The sequence below is a fragment of the Brachionichthys hirsutus genome, unplaced genomic scaffold (genome assembly GCF_040956055.1).
Source record: "Brachionichthys hirsutus isolate HB-005 unplaced genomic scaffold, CSIRO-AGI_Bhir_v1 contig_387, whole genome shotgun sequence".
NCBI classification, from domain to species: Eukaryota; Metazoa; Chordata; class Actinopteri; order Lophiiformes; family Brachionichthyidae; genus Brachionichthys; species Brachionichthys hirsutus.
In genome coordinates, this window is record NW_027180386.1 from 175,001 (window position 1) to 189,687 (window position 14,687).

At 43.2% G+C, this 14,687-nt stretch overlaps 1 protein-coding gene across 1 annotated transcript in view; it reads right to left on the minus strand.

The window, feature by feature from the left end:
- The window catches only part of utrn (utrophin), a gene marked incomplete at its 5' end in the record, with an annotated part of 116,757 nt that overhangs the window by 41,204 nt on the left and 60,866 nt on the right, over positions 1-14,687 (minus strand). The window contains 7 exons of the mRNA XM_068757979.1: positions 229-290; positions 3,316-3,376; positions 4,475-4,553; positions 6,044-6,190; positions 7,018-7,286; positions 10,253-10,382; positions 14,386-14,542. Of these exons, the coding sequence (XP_068614080.1) occupies positions 229-290; positions 3,316-3,376; positions 4,475-4,553; positions 6,044-6,190; positions 7,018-7,286; positions 10,253-10,382; positions 14,386-14,542 (905 nt within the window). The remainder of the gene's footprint in view (positions 1-228; positions 291-3,315; positions 3,377-4,474; positions 4,554-6,043; positions 6,191-7,017; positions 7,287-10,252; positions 10,383-14,385; positions 14,543-14,687) is intronic.

Consider the following 14,687-nt stretch of genomic DNA (forward strand, 5'->3'; position numbering starts at 1 on the left):
TCTACATGCTCCATATCAATAAAGGTGACAAAAGTAGAACATTATTTTTGTCAGACTCTCTGACTCTCTGACAAACAGCTGATAACACATCAGCAGCACGTCAGGTGACGCCTGTGAGGACTGCAGCCGTCAGTCGAAACTGTCAGGTGTGAAAAACAAACAACTCAAGTATTACTTTTGTCTAAACAAAAGAAAATCCACCATTATAGTTGTGTGTGTGTTTCTTACCGAGCGACTGGTACAGCTCCGTCATCTTTGGATGGTCCCAGCAGGTAGTCTGTGTTTGGTGACTGAAAATCAACAGCAGAGGGCAGTCATTAGATGGGGGGGGGGGGGGGGGGGGGGCACAAACACAGAAGATGAACCACAAACTGGACAGGCACCACTGATGTCTAAGTACACACATACTGGAAGAAAACGTTCAAGGCATAACACAAGAGAGACAAGTAGGGATCAACAGACACGCACACACACACACACACACACACACACACACACTCTCTCACATCATGAAACCTACAGTAAATATCACGGCATCGAGTTTTAACCTGTAAAAAAAGCTCACAAAAAGTCATCTAATATTGTCTGTGTATTCAGTCATTCATGTCGTGGTCAATCCCGAAGAGCACAAAACGAAGAATCAACTGGACTTGTTCGAGTTACATCAAAGACGCTTCACCTTCATCCAGGAGGATTCTAAATGACTGCTAGAGAGCCCATATTTATAATCCTGTTGGGAGAAAACAAAGAAAGGACTGAAACCACCAAGGCAATCAGACTCCCCGGGAGCATTAGCATTCCCTTAATGGATGCTAATGCTCCCCGGAGTCATTAAAACCTGAGTTATCGAATATTGGTTTATTTTTATTTGTATTGTTAATTGTGGATGATTTATGTACGAAGGACTTTCAACGGAAACAAGACCGCAAGGGCTTTTTAGAAATGCTCCTCTTAGACAGGATGTTTGACTGTACTTGTACTGTAATACGTGCTACTGTGTGACTGTACTTGTACTGTAATACATACTACTGTGTGACTGTACTTGTACTGTAATACATGCTACTGTTTGACTGTACTTGTACTGTAATACATGCTACTGTGTGACTGTACTTGTACTGTAATACATGCTACTGTTTGACGGTACTTGTACTGTAATACATGCTACTGTTTGACGGTACTTGTTCTGTAATACATGCTACTGTGTGACTGTACTTGTACTCTAATACATGCTACTGTTTGACGGTACTTGTACTGTAATACATGCTACTGTGTGACTGTACTTGTACTGTAATACATGCTACTGTGTGACTGTACTTGTACTGTAATACATGCTACTGTTTGACTGTACTTGTACTGTAATACATGCTACTGTATGACTGTACTTGTACTGTAATACATGCTACTGTATGACTGTACTTGTACTCTAACGTTCTATCTAATAAATATATTCATCATCATTATCATCATCACTAAAGAATACCCAGGAGCTATTTGCATCCATAAGGGGAGGGTCATTGTCCCCCCACCCCCAGGTGAGCTGTTTCGTTGAGGTGTGGCTGGGTGCTGTGGGTTTTGGGGACAGAAGTCAATACTGCATTGTGTATTACTGATAAATGGTGTCTTAATCCTCCTCCTCTGTTCAGGGATGGCTTCCCCAGGTTTACCAAAATGGCTTCTTTAACTCCTCTCTCAAACCACGTCTCTTCCCTGGATAAAGCCTGGACATGACTGTCCTCAGAGGAGTGTCCCGTTTCTTTCAGGTCCTGATGAGTTGTCTCTCCTGTGTTGAGCCAGACGCCTGGGAAGCGGTTGTTTGGTCTCCCCGATGTACAAGTCTCTGCATTCTTCACTGGACAGCAGACTGTACACGACATCGCTTTGTTTGTGTCTTGGTGTTTTGTCTTCCCGGTGGACCAGCATCTGTCTCAGGGTGTTGCCAGGTTTGAAGTTTATGGGAATCTTGTCTTTACTGGAAACTCTCTTGAACTTTCCAGAAACAGCAGCGATGTAGGAGACGACCCTTTCAAGGCATCTTTGGTTGCATGTAAACAGTTCTTTGACCAGAATAGGTCGTGTATCTCGATTTGTATTTGCATATGAATGTCTGTGTGCTCTTTTTTGTGTGATTGGGGTGGGACGACACACGAATTCCACGAGACGAGACATCTCTTGAGTTCACGAGATCGAGTATGAATAATATTATTGAATATTGAATAATATTACATTAACAATCTAAACTGTTAGCACGAACAGGAGAGTAACTTTAGCTACAGGCTCATTTTTTTAAATCCTGCTGCAAAAACAGCGGAGATGTTTTCTGGTTTAACAAAATAAAATGCTTGAATGCAATGGTTTAACAAAATAAAATTATTTCTTTTCAAGTGTTAAACCTTTCTGGTTCTGGCCTCCTAACCGTGGTTGGGGGACACCGGGGAGATCGCTCCTCCCCAGGGCCGAAAGCTGCTTCTTCCTCCGGGGTTAACTACCCGACCTGAGATCTCGTCCCATCCCTAGTGATTACCCTTGTGGACATGTTTTTCATTTGTGCAAGTGTGTGTGTGGAAGGAGGTTCCCTGTGCTTTTGATTGTGACGTTAAACGCTCTTTGAGTCATTGCCTTTCTTCACATTTTAACCCCTCTCGTGTCAGGCTGTACAAAGTGACAAAGGTCTCCCTCCGCCTACGTCTCTTTGTCCAAATTCTACTTTCTCTATCTCCATCTTAATTTTTGAAAACAATTTATATTGATCCCCCAAATAAAATGTTCAACATGCTTCAAGAACTGCATCAGCAGTTTTATGTTATGTTGTCTTCTCTCAGTGGTACGTTTAACCTACCACTGAGAGAAGACTCGACTTTAATCCTCGTGGCTGAAGATTTTATTGTGGCTTTTTTTGTGGAAATTGATTTAGGTGGGATGTTTCCAAAAAACGGTATTTAATTGCTTACATTTTGACTCCTTCCAATTACAGTAATACCTCGACATACAAGTATAAATCGCTCCTGAACCAAATAATTTTTTCCGATATGGGTCAATCAATAATCACACAAAATGTAGCTTTTTAAATACTGCATATGCAGGATATGAAAACATTAGTCAAATAAAACAAAATGAAACTGTTCACTTTGAGTGTCCACAGCCCTCAAGTGTAGGACTGTGCTGCGGGGACAACCCATAAAGGGGAGGAGCCACGAACAACCTCACTGCTCCAATACGAAAGCCCACCAGTATGCACGATCCAACACACAGAAACACGAACGCATACAAGTTACACAGACACAAAGATGGCTATCAAAGTAATCTCCTGCCACTTACTTGATGTAATATGGAACCTTATTCTGAGAAACGGCACGTTGCCAGGGGAGCTGCACAGAAGCTGCCCAGAGGGAGGGAGAGAAGAGATAAGAGAATATAGAGTTACTCTATGGAAGCAGCATCTTTATAAACATTGCACACTTTAACCATGCAGTAGAGTAGTCGACTTGTAAAAATCTGATATCTAACAGCTCCATAATAATGCCATGACATCGAATAATAAAGTCAATGGAATCATTCCTGCTGTGGAAATACGGCATAGAAGGAAACTAGAGGTACAAATACACTCATGCTTACATTCATGTTTGTGGACAGCAAAATAGGACAATAGATACTGACAAGCAGACGCTGTTAAAAGCAGTCAAGTAGAAGACTTGAGAAAGTCTCTAGAGCAATCCGGAGAAGAAATGCAGCTGGATTTATCCCCCTCCCACATCCCCTCCTCCATGACACAGTTCGACACTCAGATGAAAAGACTGTAAGAAACGGAGATTAAGAGAGATCTGGAGACGTACGACATAGATAGGGCACGATAAGGACACAGCACTTTATTGATCCCCGAGGGAATATCAAGCTGCTAGTGTAATGAGAACCAGTGTGTGATGATGCAGATAGTGTTCTATTGCTGGGGTGATGAGAGAAGATGCACAGCACTTGTCTGGTGGCGTTGCAGAGTTTTCTGCAGGTCTCACTTTGCACATTTGTCCATTGGTACGGCTTGATGGCCTGAATCACACACACCTCACTTAGTCTGTCTTTCTGACAGCCCACAAAGCAAAGCAGGTGGAGCAGAACGCAGGCTAAAGGCTCTATGGTTATAGGGCCATTAGCCTATTGGGCAGGGGGCAACAAGGAGCCACAGACTGGCCGCTTCGGTTATTGTTCGCTTTGTTTCTAACCCTCTCCGTTAATGACGACTCTGAAGCTGGCGAAACAGGAGAATTAGCTTAGTGCTGTAATTAAGCCCCATTTTATTCAAGAGTAAAACGCCTCGTCTGTAAACTTTGTGTGTCAAAGAGAGGTGAGGGGTGGGGGAGAGACGCAGCGAATGCATGCACAGATGCATGCACAGATGCATTCTGAAGATGGGGATGTGAAACAGTGTCAGCGAGTAGCAGAAATGTCTCCGTCTGTGTTCAGCAGCTGGCGCTCTACTCACTGGAGAGGAAGTGTTGGGAGGAAGGGCCGAAGTCTCTGTGGGCTTCCTGCAGGAGCTTCAGTCGGTCCTCCACTGCCACCTGCATGGTGACGCATGATGAAGAGGAGAAAGACAGCTGGCTCAGTGCAAAACAACTTGTTCTCTCTGATGGTACTGCTCACGTGATCCCGTCATTCACGCCTCTCACAGGCAAGCGGTCTTAAATCCGTGTCGACGTTGTGAGTCATGTCTGCCCAGCGGCACATCTAGCTAATGTCATTCACGCTGTTGTTATCACCACTCAGTGCTTTAGTCTGAGAGTCATCGGCCGCCACCGCCACTGTTATGGGGGGTTGGGGGGGTAGTATTGCTGCTGCTCCTAGTTAATGCCCCTCAAACACAAGCTCAACAGACTAATTATCACATTATCTGCTGCAATGAACAATTCCCTTCACGTCATTCTCCTGTTTCTCCTTAATGAACTGCAAGAAAACCAAAAATACTTGCTGCAGTACTTTTGAAATTAATACTATCCCTGATCCCAAGCTTTATATCCAATGAGAGATGCCACATCTGAAGCAGAAAGAATGAATACAAATCTAAGTATTCTCTGAACATCACTGCCCACTGATTGTCTTCATGACACTAAAATGAATGAATGAATGAATGAATGTAGGCAAAAAGGCAATATGAAAACCAAATCATTTAACTCCATAGTCAGACCTGCCTCGTCAGTGAAGCGTCCACCTTCCTGCAGGCTGACAAAAATAAAGCGTTCATCTCACTGAGTCTGCTCTCGTTTGACTCGGTATTTGAGTTACGGTCAAGCTCCCGGCCAACAGGCGTCAGGATAGGGCATGGGGGGGTGGGGGATAGCACAAGGCTACAAGAACTCATCAATCACCGACTTCTGGCTACAATCGGTCCCATCTCAATGCAGACGTAGGAACGACGACATAAACTGCCGTTAGTGGATGAAAAACAAAACTTTAAAGTAGTCAGAAGGTTTAATTCAGTGTAATTCAATGAAAGAAGAACAACGAGACACTGAAAGTACACCGGAATGCTGCTGTGCTTATACAGATTACAGATGCAGGCTTTCCCTCCTCAGCTCACAGCCAGCATCACTTTTCTCTTTCCTGTTTTCTCGTAAAGACACTTCCACATGACATTCCCTGCAGGGCTGAAACGCTCTCCCATGAGAAAGTCGCTCGCTCAGTTCCACAGCAGATCAGACCAAAAACCTTCCCGTGCGTCGAGAGCAGAGAGCGCGACTGCTCTGAGAGAACGACGTCCATCGATGCTGGGCCGCAGTGAGAACGGTGCTGCTATCAAATGACACAGGTGCAGGGGGAGGAGTAACTCCCATTCCCCTGCGAGTTGGGCTGAAAAAGTCAAACCACCATGCATTTGGTGAAAAAAGAGAGAGCGGGGAGGGGACCCACACAAGAAGACAGGAAAGAAAGAGAATAAAGACATAGTGATTTATTATTTAGGCAAGTGTGGACAAGACTGTGGAAGAGAAGACGCAGAAAAGGACGTGTGTGTCTCCTCATGCATCTGTAGGTTCTTCAGCAGGACTTTGAGCACCTGTAGGAGTTTCCATCTCATGTTGAGCTGGTCCAGTTGTCTGGAGGCAGTAGAGGACAGCTGGATGTCCAGTGGGGTCAGCTCAGCAGCGAGCTCATTGACGCTCCTAACGTCCTGACGGAACAGGACAATCTCCTCTCGGAAGACCTGGAAGGAAGGTTTAAGGTTGTTGTAGGGTGATAAACATTTACAAAGCTTTATAATCATGAAGATGGTGTTTTTACTTTTATTTTTTTACTAACAATATCTGTGCGTTCCTGCAGTGCAAAACATTCATCGTCGCTTCTGTTGATGTTTTTTTGTCGAGGGTTTATTTTCTCTATGTGGAAATAAATTGATTTTGTAAAGCTGTAATTTATTTTTAAAGATCCTAATGTGGCTGCTAATATAAACTTAATACATACAGAACGTACTTAGTGTGTGTCACACACTGGAGTGTAAGGCTCCCACTGGTGAAGGGAAATCTATTAATAGACAGATAGATTCAAAGTGGATGCCAGGATGGTGTGAATTTTAAGAACCATAATTGTCACCGTCACAAAGAAACAATCACTGAAATGTGAGTCGGTGCAGCAAATAACGTTAATAAGATGTCTCTGATTATGAAACCAAATGTTGGTGCTACTTTCTCTCCTCTGTCCTCCATGTCTCCTCATTATTGATTCTTTTTTTTTATTGCTGCCATTTCTCCATTTGTGATCAAATCTGGCATTTTGTTTTCCAAAGAGAGAGGAGTGTGGAAACTGGGTGAGAGTTGGCCAATTTATTTCATGCACTTACTGCATGGATGTGTTTCAATTAGTGGCTAGACTGAATCAAATGATGACTGGCAGCACTGACTTAAATCCTAAATGAGCAGTTAAACACAGATTGACTTTCCAGACCAATCAAGTTAAAAACAGCACATTTGGAGCTGCGCATTGGAACTGAAGTCCTTGCTTGGTGTCCTGAAGTGTGAAGGGTATCTGGCTCACCAGGGTCTTGGCGATGTGGTCCTGCAGGGAGTCAATCAGCAGATCCCCCACAGGCTGCCAGCAACCTTTGACCTCCTCCGCTTGGGTCAGTCGCAGGTCCAGCTGGTCCATGGAGCTCTGGAGCTCCTGGAGACGCTCCAAGGCCTGCTCCACCTGACTCTGCCAGCCGCCCATGTGTCCCTTCAGGCGCTCCCACCGCTCCCTCACCTCGCCGGTCTGCATGCGGATGGCACGGGCCAACCCTCGCGCCTTCTCCTCTGGGGTGAGGTCTGGTGGAGGAGAAAGGAGAGAGAAACAAGTGAAGTAATCTCGTCTCAGTGCCAGTCCCAGTCATCAGTATAGGCTGCTTTCAATACGAAGATTAAATATAGAAATGTTAGAAATCAGATCATTATAAATGAGAACCTCTTCAACATTAATTAATGTATTCAAATGATGTACACTCATAATAAATAAAGAGATACATTTTACTGATATTTTCAGATCAGATTCGACCGTTAAACTTTTCCCTGAAATCTTACAGAACAGGTTTACAGACTCTGGAACATGTCTTTTACATCCTTCTAAGTTAAACTGAATAACTATTCAGAACAGTAAATGTTATTTTGAGTTTTTCATTCATTCAGGATGTCGAGCTACATTTTAGGATTTGCAAAGAATTAATAAAATCATAATAATAAGCCTTCTAGGGCATTTGAACTCTTCTTGTATTTTCCTTTAATTGTATGTTCTCTGACATCACATCAGGCAAATAAGCAAAAGTCAAAATGAGGAAGGAGGTGGAGGGAAAGGGCCAAAGCAATTAAAGGTAGTCGTTGACTTATGACAATTGGATCCGAGGGTTTTGTCGTACGCTGACTTGGTCGCAAGACGCCACATGTTAAATTACCTTAAGTATATTATGCTGAGTCATGACTTGGAAAATATCGGTAGTAAATCGATGACTACCTGTAAAACGAATAAGGGAACTCAATAAGTGAGGGTGGAAAGAAAGACTTTCAGGAGATGATGACATTTGAGGAGTACAGAGGACCGATGGAATGAGGAAGACGGGGCAGGTGAGGCTATAGCGTAATTGTACCAAATCATGGATGATGCAGACAGAGGAAAGTGGGCAAAAAAGCCAAATGCCCCTCAGACACCAATTTTAAATATAAAGAGCATCCTTTGGATTACTGTCTCCACCTGTTGGCTGCAGAACCGATATCATTTCACACCCTACCAGTAGAAGAGGTAGAGCCTCATACAGATACAGGACAGGGGGTCGTTGACTTATGGCCACAATTGGTTCCGAGGGTTTTGTCATATGCCGACTGGTAAATTGTTAGTCTCCCCATGTTAAATTACCGTGAGTATATTATGCTGCATCATGATACGGAAAATATTGGAGTGGAAAGAGATCATCGCGGGAAAGACCGTAGGAACTGTCACACACTCGATTGGCTCGCTCGCTTTCCGGTAGATCGTAAAAACATCTCAAAAAACAAACAGACAAAAAACAAGACGAGTGCCGTCGTAAAGTTGAACTGTTGCGAGTCGCACATGTCGTAAGTCGACGACTACCTGCAGTCGGTCTTTGAAAAAGAATGGGGCATTGAAAAAGTAAATTCAATGTCATGTCAAGTATATTATAGGATTAAAGTTTAGACTGTATCGCTCCATGACTCATAAATCCCATTGCTGCTGATGAAACAAGCACAGATCTGAAATCAGCTTTGAGAAAATATGGCGACGCTTTGATATTCCGAACCAAAATCACAGACAGCGAATCTCAGAATCTGCTGCGAAGGCTCGCCACACCCCGACGCAACCCCTTGGGCTGTTTAATTATTTACACAGTCAGGTTCTAGTATGAAGGGAAATGTGCTGAGTTAACTACGACATCACCACCAACAGAGACAAAGAGGGAATGCTGAACAAGTGCATATTACCCTGCCCTGTTAGGTATTAGCATTTAGATTTGAATGAATGGTGTTTCAAAGACTGAGACGCAACGACACGCACACGCTAAATACAGTTTAAAGCGCTGTTATAGCGGCTAGACGTTTCCTAAACGGTCCCTCCAAACAAACAGGAAGTTTGTCAAACTTACCGTCATACAATTCATTTAGGCTTGGCTGTCTGATTTGACTTAATACCAAAAGGCTTTAAGATTTACTGAATGATGAAACCTGAAACTGTAGATTGAGCTCAGAAAGATTCTTGTAATAAGAAATTGAAAAACACCAATGAGAAGTTCAACGACAGTGACGTTGCTAGTACAATTTCTCAATTCAAACTGTGGCCTTCAAATTCTTGCTGTAAGTTAAAACACAATGTGATGAAAGCTGAGTAGCTGATGAAGTAATCGGAACGGAGGAGAAGAGTTCTGGTGTTCTTCAAGAAGAAGGGAGACAAACAGAGTTGTAGAAACTACAGAGGATAAAGCTGATGAGATACGATGAGGTTATGGGAAAAGGTGTTTGAGGCTAAACTAAGGACAGAAGTGAGTATTTGTGAGCAGCAGTATTGCTTCATGCTGATGAAGAGTACCACAGACGCAACGTTAGCGTTGATGCTAGCAATGGAGAAGAACAGGAAGGTCAGAAGGAGCTGCGTTGTGTCTTTGTAGATCTAGAGAAAGCCTAGGACAGGGTGTCCAGAGAGGAACTGTGGTACTGCATGAGGTACTGTAGTACTGCATGAGGTACTGAGGTACTGCATGAGGTACTGCGGTACTGCATGAGGAAGTCTGGAGTGGCAGAGAAGTATGTCAGAATAGTTCAGGACAGGACGTGAAATGTGCAGTTGGAGTAACAGGAGTTTAGTGTAGAGGTGGGATGCACCAGGGATCAGCTCTGGGCCCCTTTTTGTTTGTCATGGTGATGGATAGACTAATGGAGTGGAGGAGATGAAGATGCTGAGGTTCTCCTTGGGAGTGACCAGGTTGGACAGGATTAGAAATGAGACAGTGAATGTTAGACGGGCTAGAGGACGACCCAGGAGAAGAGACATGGACGTAGTGAGGGAGGACATGAGAGTGGCTGGTGTTGGGGAGGACGATGCAAAGGACAGGACTAGAGGACGACCCAGGAGAAGAGACATGGACGTAGTGAGGGAGGACATGAGAGTGGCTGGTGTTGAGGAGGACGGTGCAAAGGGCAGGGTGTCCCTCACGGGACAAGCCAAAAGTACAGTCATCGTGAGCTTGACATCATTATAAAGGCATGGAAATACATGAAGAGAGTAAATGTACCCATCTTGGGCTGCATGTTCTTCCGTGGCTCCCCGGGACCCTCAATAGGCTGATCAGCCAGAAACATCCGGGCTTGATCCAAAGTGCTGACCACAAGGTGCTCACGCTCTCGCAGTTCTGACAGTAGTGCCTGCAGGAGAAACGCCAAGTAGGTTAGAAAGGCTTCAATCTATGACAGGACAAATTACTCTCTCAGGAAGTAGTTGAACTGGTGAACCTGATGGACGTTTGTGGGAAAAATACAATTTGACTGCCTCTATAACAGAAGGTTATCTCAGAAAGGCTCGCAAGTAGCCAATTTCATTTAAATACTGTTCATTTAAAATATTACAACAGAACATTTGAGAAATGAATAAATGCCTCCTTATGTTTTTTCCGGCATTTATATGTCTGTCTGTCTTGTTCTCTCTCTCCCTCTGTTTGTCCCTCTTTCTCTTGCAGGTCCTTCTGTCCGTGGTGCTGCAGAACTTGGACCTGTGTCCCTCACCACTGATGTCCACGTTGCTAGCATTAGCATTTTGTTTTTGTCTGCTCCTGCTCTGTCTTGCTATCTCTTCCCTATCCATCTCCTTGTTTTTGACTCGTCTCCAACCTGCCATTCTCTCTCTCTCTCTCTCAACCCAGCCGGTCAGACAGATGGCCGTCCACCATGAGCCTAGGTTCTGTCCAAGGTTTCTGCCCGTTAAAGGGAAGTTTTTCCTTGCCTCCGTTGCTCTTGTGGGTCAAGTTGGGTTCTGTCTTTCCCCGCTAATTCTGTAAAGCCTTGAGATGACTTTATGTTGTGATCTGGCGCTATAGAAATAAAACTCAATTGAATTTAATTGAATGGTCTGTCTGACTGTTAAGATAACTCAAACGGTTACGGAAAGATCTTCATGAAATAGCCAGGTTGGAATTTTCCATTTACTTAATGGAAGCTTTTTCAAATAATCATATCTTGTAAATATGCATTTAATTCACTCATCAAGGGGTCTGATGCAAAATATCTTCTGGATCTGTTGGAGTGTGTGATTGCTCTGTAGTGCATGAGGCTGCGAGGCAAGTTGATTCGACGGTATGATTTGATGTGAGAAAGTTTCTACAAGATGGCAACAATTCTATTTTTCCATTCATGCCCACATCATTGTGGCAGGCGAGAGAAAAACAGAATCAGCGTAAATAGAGGAAGACTGGCTTTTCGCAAGACCAAGATTGTGCGCACTCGTCTTCTTATTTTAGTTCTGGAATAAAGAGCACATTCCAGGAAGGAAGTTTTGGTAAAAAGTTCAAGTTTTAGAAGCTGCAATGATTATTTCACAGAAAAATGCACCTTCATGCTGAAATGGAGCAACCTGTTGAACACAAAGTAAATCACCCACGCCAACGAATGATTTGTACCATTCCAATGGTTTCATCCACTTCATCTGGAGGAAATAAAAGAGGCAGGTAGCTCAGAGAGGGGATGCTGAGAGAAAGAGACTAAATGAAAGGTGATTGGGAAGAGGAGAAAGGGTATGTACGGAGAGAAGCGATAAGGAATGCTGCATACTTAAATGCTGCATTTAAGTGTAAAAAAACTGTAAAAACAGATCATTTACAAATGATTTTATTAAAAAGTAAGTGTTGAGCTTGAGTATATTGTAAAGTGGCATGCATCGTGAAAACGGTGGTCGATTCCTGGTATAAAAGAAAGAAGAGAAGGATGGAATTCTCTGGTGCCATTCCCTCTCCGTACTCCATCCGTTGGGTTGACGTGCATCTCCGTTTTCCGTAAGAAAGATTGGTCCTCTGAACTCGTTCTCATCGTTTTATGGTTAACAACAAGCAGAAGTTAACCTCAGATATGGAGTCCCTGATTCTAAGCCGGAATTCAGAACAAATGAAGAGAAAGCTCCTTTCAGATTGGTACACTGGAGTAATATATATCTCAAAAAGCCTGAGTACATTATGCTCCCTCGGTACAGGACATTCATATGGCCTAACAGATTTTTAGCCATGATCTTTGAGTAAAATGTTCTTTTACATAATCTGTTCTGCTGTTGAATGATGATTTTCCATGAAATTGTTTAGAGACTGAATCATTTCCTGTCTGCTCCGGTAGCTGCTCTCTGGTGATGCAAAGCGTCCTGCTCTGTCTCTACAGTAAAACCGTCATTAGGTCTGTCTTCTTATTTCATTTGCTGTCTGAATTAAAACCTTCCCTTAATTCCTCTATCTCTATCACAATCTATCTGATTGTGTCTTTCTGTGCGTGACTGTTTGATTAGTCCATAATTCAGGTTTTAAATGAAATCAGAGAGTATAAAGTGATACAGGTAGTTACCAAAGCACTCAGAGAGCGCAGACCTCCGCCGAGCAGCTCATTCCCCTCATCATTTTATTTGCATGTCCACATGGTGATCTGGATCATCAACAAAAGGTTCTAGAGTGTTCTTGGTATCTTTACACACCAACCATGAAAGTCAAAGTGAATCAGAGTTGATGTGTATTTAACACATTTTTAAAATCTGTAAATGAGGTTTTCAATGTTAAAAGTTTATAGTTTTTCCTGACCTCATTCTGTATCCGTTCCAGATGAAATTTGCTGGTGAGATAGAGACCCCCACCTGACATGACTGTGTCCATACACATTGGTCAATAATCAACCGACCATTGACTGCAATGTTACCGACATTTTCAAACTGATCCAGAATCCAGGATCTCTTGTGGATCGTCACCAAAACGTAATTAACTGTTCTCAGGAACACAGAACCAAATCTGCTTCTTAAAACAGGTTCGGCAGATATCATATATACCCTAAAACCTATTTAATACTGGTGTGTGTGTGCGTGCGTGCACGTGCACACAGAATAGTCTGCAGAGACGAGCGTGATTATGGCAACATCCACACAAGTGACAGCGAACGGACTGGGAGTAAACAGTCGCCACAGGGTGAGTCATCTGAGAGTGATTACTCTGCCATGTAGCACCAAACGAACCAGCGAATACAATAAGCAATGCAGTGGAAGTAACAGGCAGCAAATTATTAAAGTATCGATCGCTTGTTAGGAACATGATACAGCGAGGTTTAAGGGTAACCTGTAACAAATAGAGAATAAAACAAAGTGAACAAAAGCACTGACGGTGGAGGAGGTTGATATAAGTGTAGAAATCTTTTTCATGGTGACCACAACAAGGCTGATTATTCAGCCGATGGGGATGTTTGACTGCAGTTTACTTAAACATAATGTGAGGACTGGCCTGATGGTTAATAATGTCACATTATGTGCTTTTATCTTACAGTATCTTAATATGATCTGGGAGCAGATTTATTATTAATTAGCATAATAGAGAGCTCTATCATTATGGATGGGTAGAAATAATAGGTGGCATCTTGGATCTGTTTCGGGCCTACTGGTACTTAGCAAACGGTAATTATGAGACCTGCGCTCCGACGGTAAGAAGGGACCTGAGCTTGAACAACCAAAGCTAAAGAAGCTTTTCACGAGAAGCCAGGATGCATCATTCATAGAGCAGGACCAATGCATTGTCTTCATTTAGCCCAAAGAAGTCTGCCTCTGTCTGAATACAAGGTATCGCCCTCATCAGGGGACTGAGCGATTGTTATCGTCAGCACAGACTTTGCTTCCTCTGACGAGACAAAAGGATAATAATTGAGGAACTCGCTCTGTAGTAGAAGCTAAAGTCATATTCTCCGAATGATGCTTATTTCGACTCGCAGTAAACCAACTGCCTTCAGATGAAAGGGCCAATAGGACGACTCGCTGGCTCCGGATAATGAGATTTCATTCCATACATTTAGGTTGAAGCTTGGATGAAATAATGCAAAATAATCACATTCCATGAACCAGGAGAAATGACAAACATCTCCCTCCTTGCAGAAACCTACAATTACAGTAAGATGTCAATCAAATACAGTCTATGGATGCCAAGAAATAATAGGTAAAGTATGTGAAACGTTATTACAGCCTGGTTCTATGGTAGGAAACGCTATTAATGTTGTACTCGTAGAGTTATAACATTATAGAAATGTGTAATTCTCTGCTAAACACTGAAAAAAATCCACGTTTCAAACATTTTGAAACCAATGGAGTTAAGGTTGCATCATTTAAAGCATGGTAGGATCAATCACTGCCCGTAGCGACCGCACGCACCATGCAGTGGTTCTGTTGTTGCAGCAGGGTGGGGACGTCGCCTCCGATGGGCATCTGCTTGGCCAGCTCCTCATCCTTCATGCAAATCCACCCCCACAGCTCCTCCAGGAGTCCCAGCAAACGAGACCAGCGCTCAGTGCTCACCTCCAGGTGGGCTCTGCCAACACCAATCACACAAACTGTTATTATACTGTATGTGTGCAGCCTTCATTAACCCTCTGAGGACTGCATTTATAACATCCGACTGGTCCTTTTATTCCAGGAGAAATGGAAGTTTCAAAATATGCTAAGTATTTATCAAT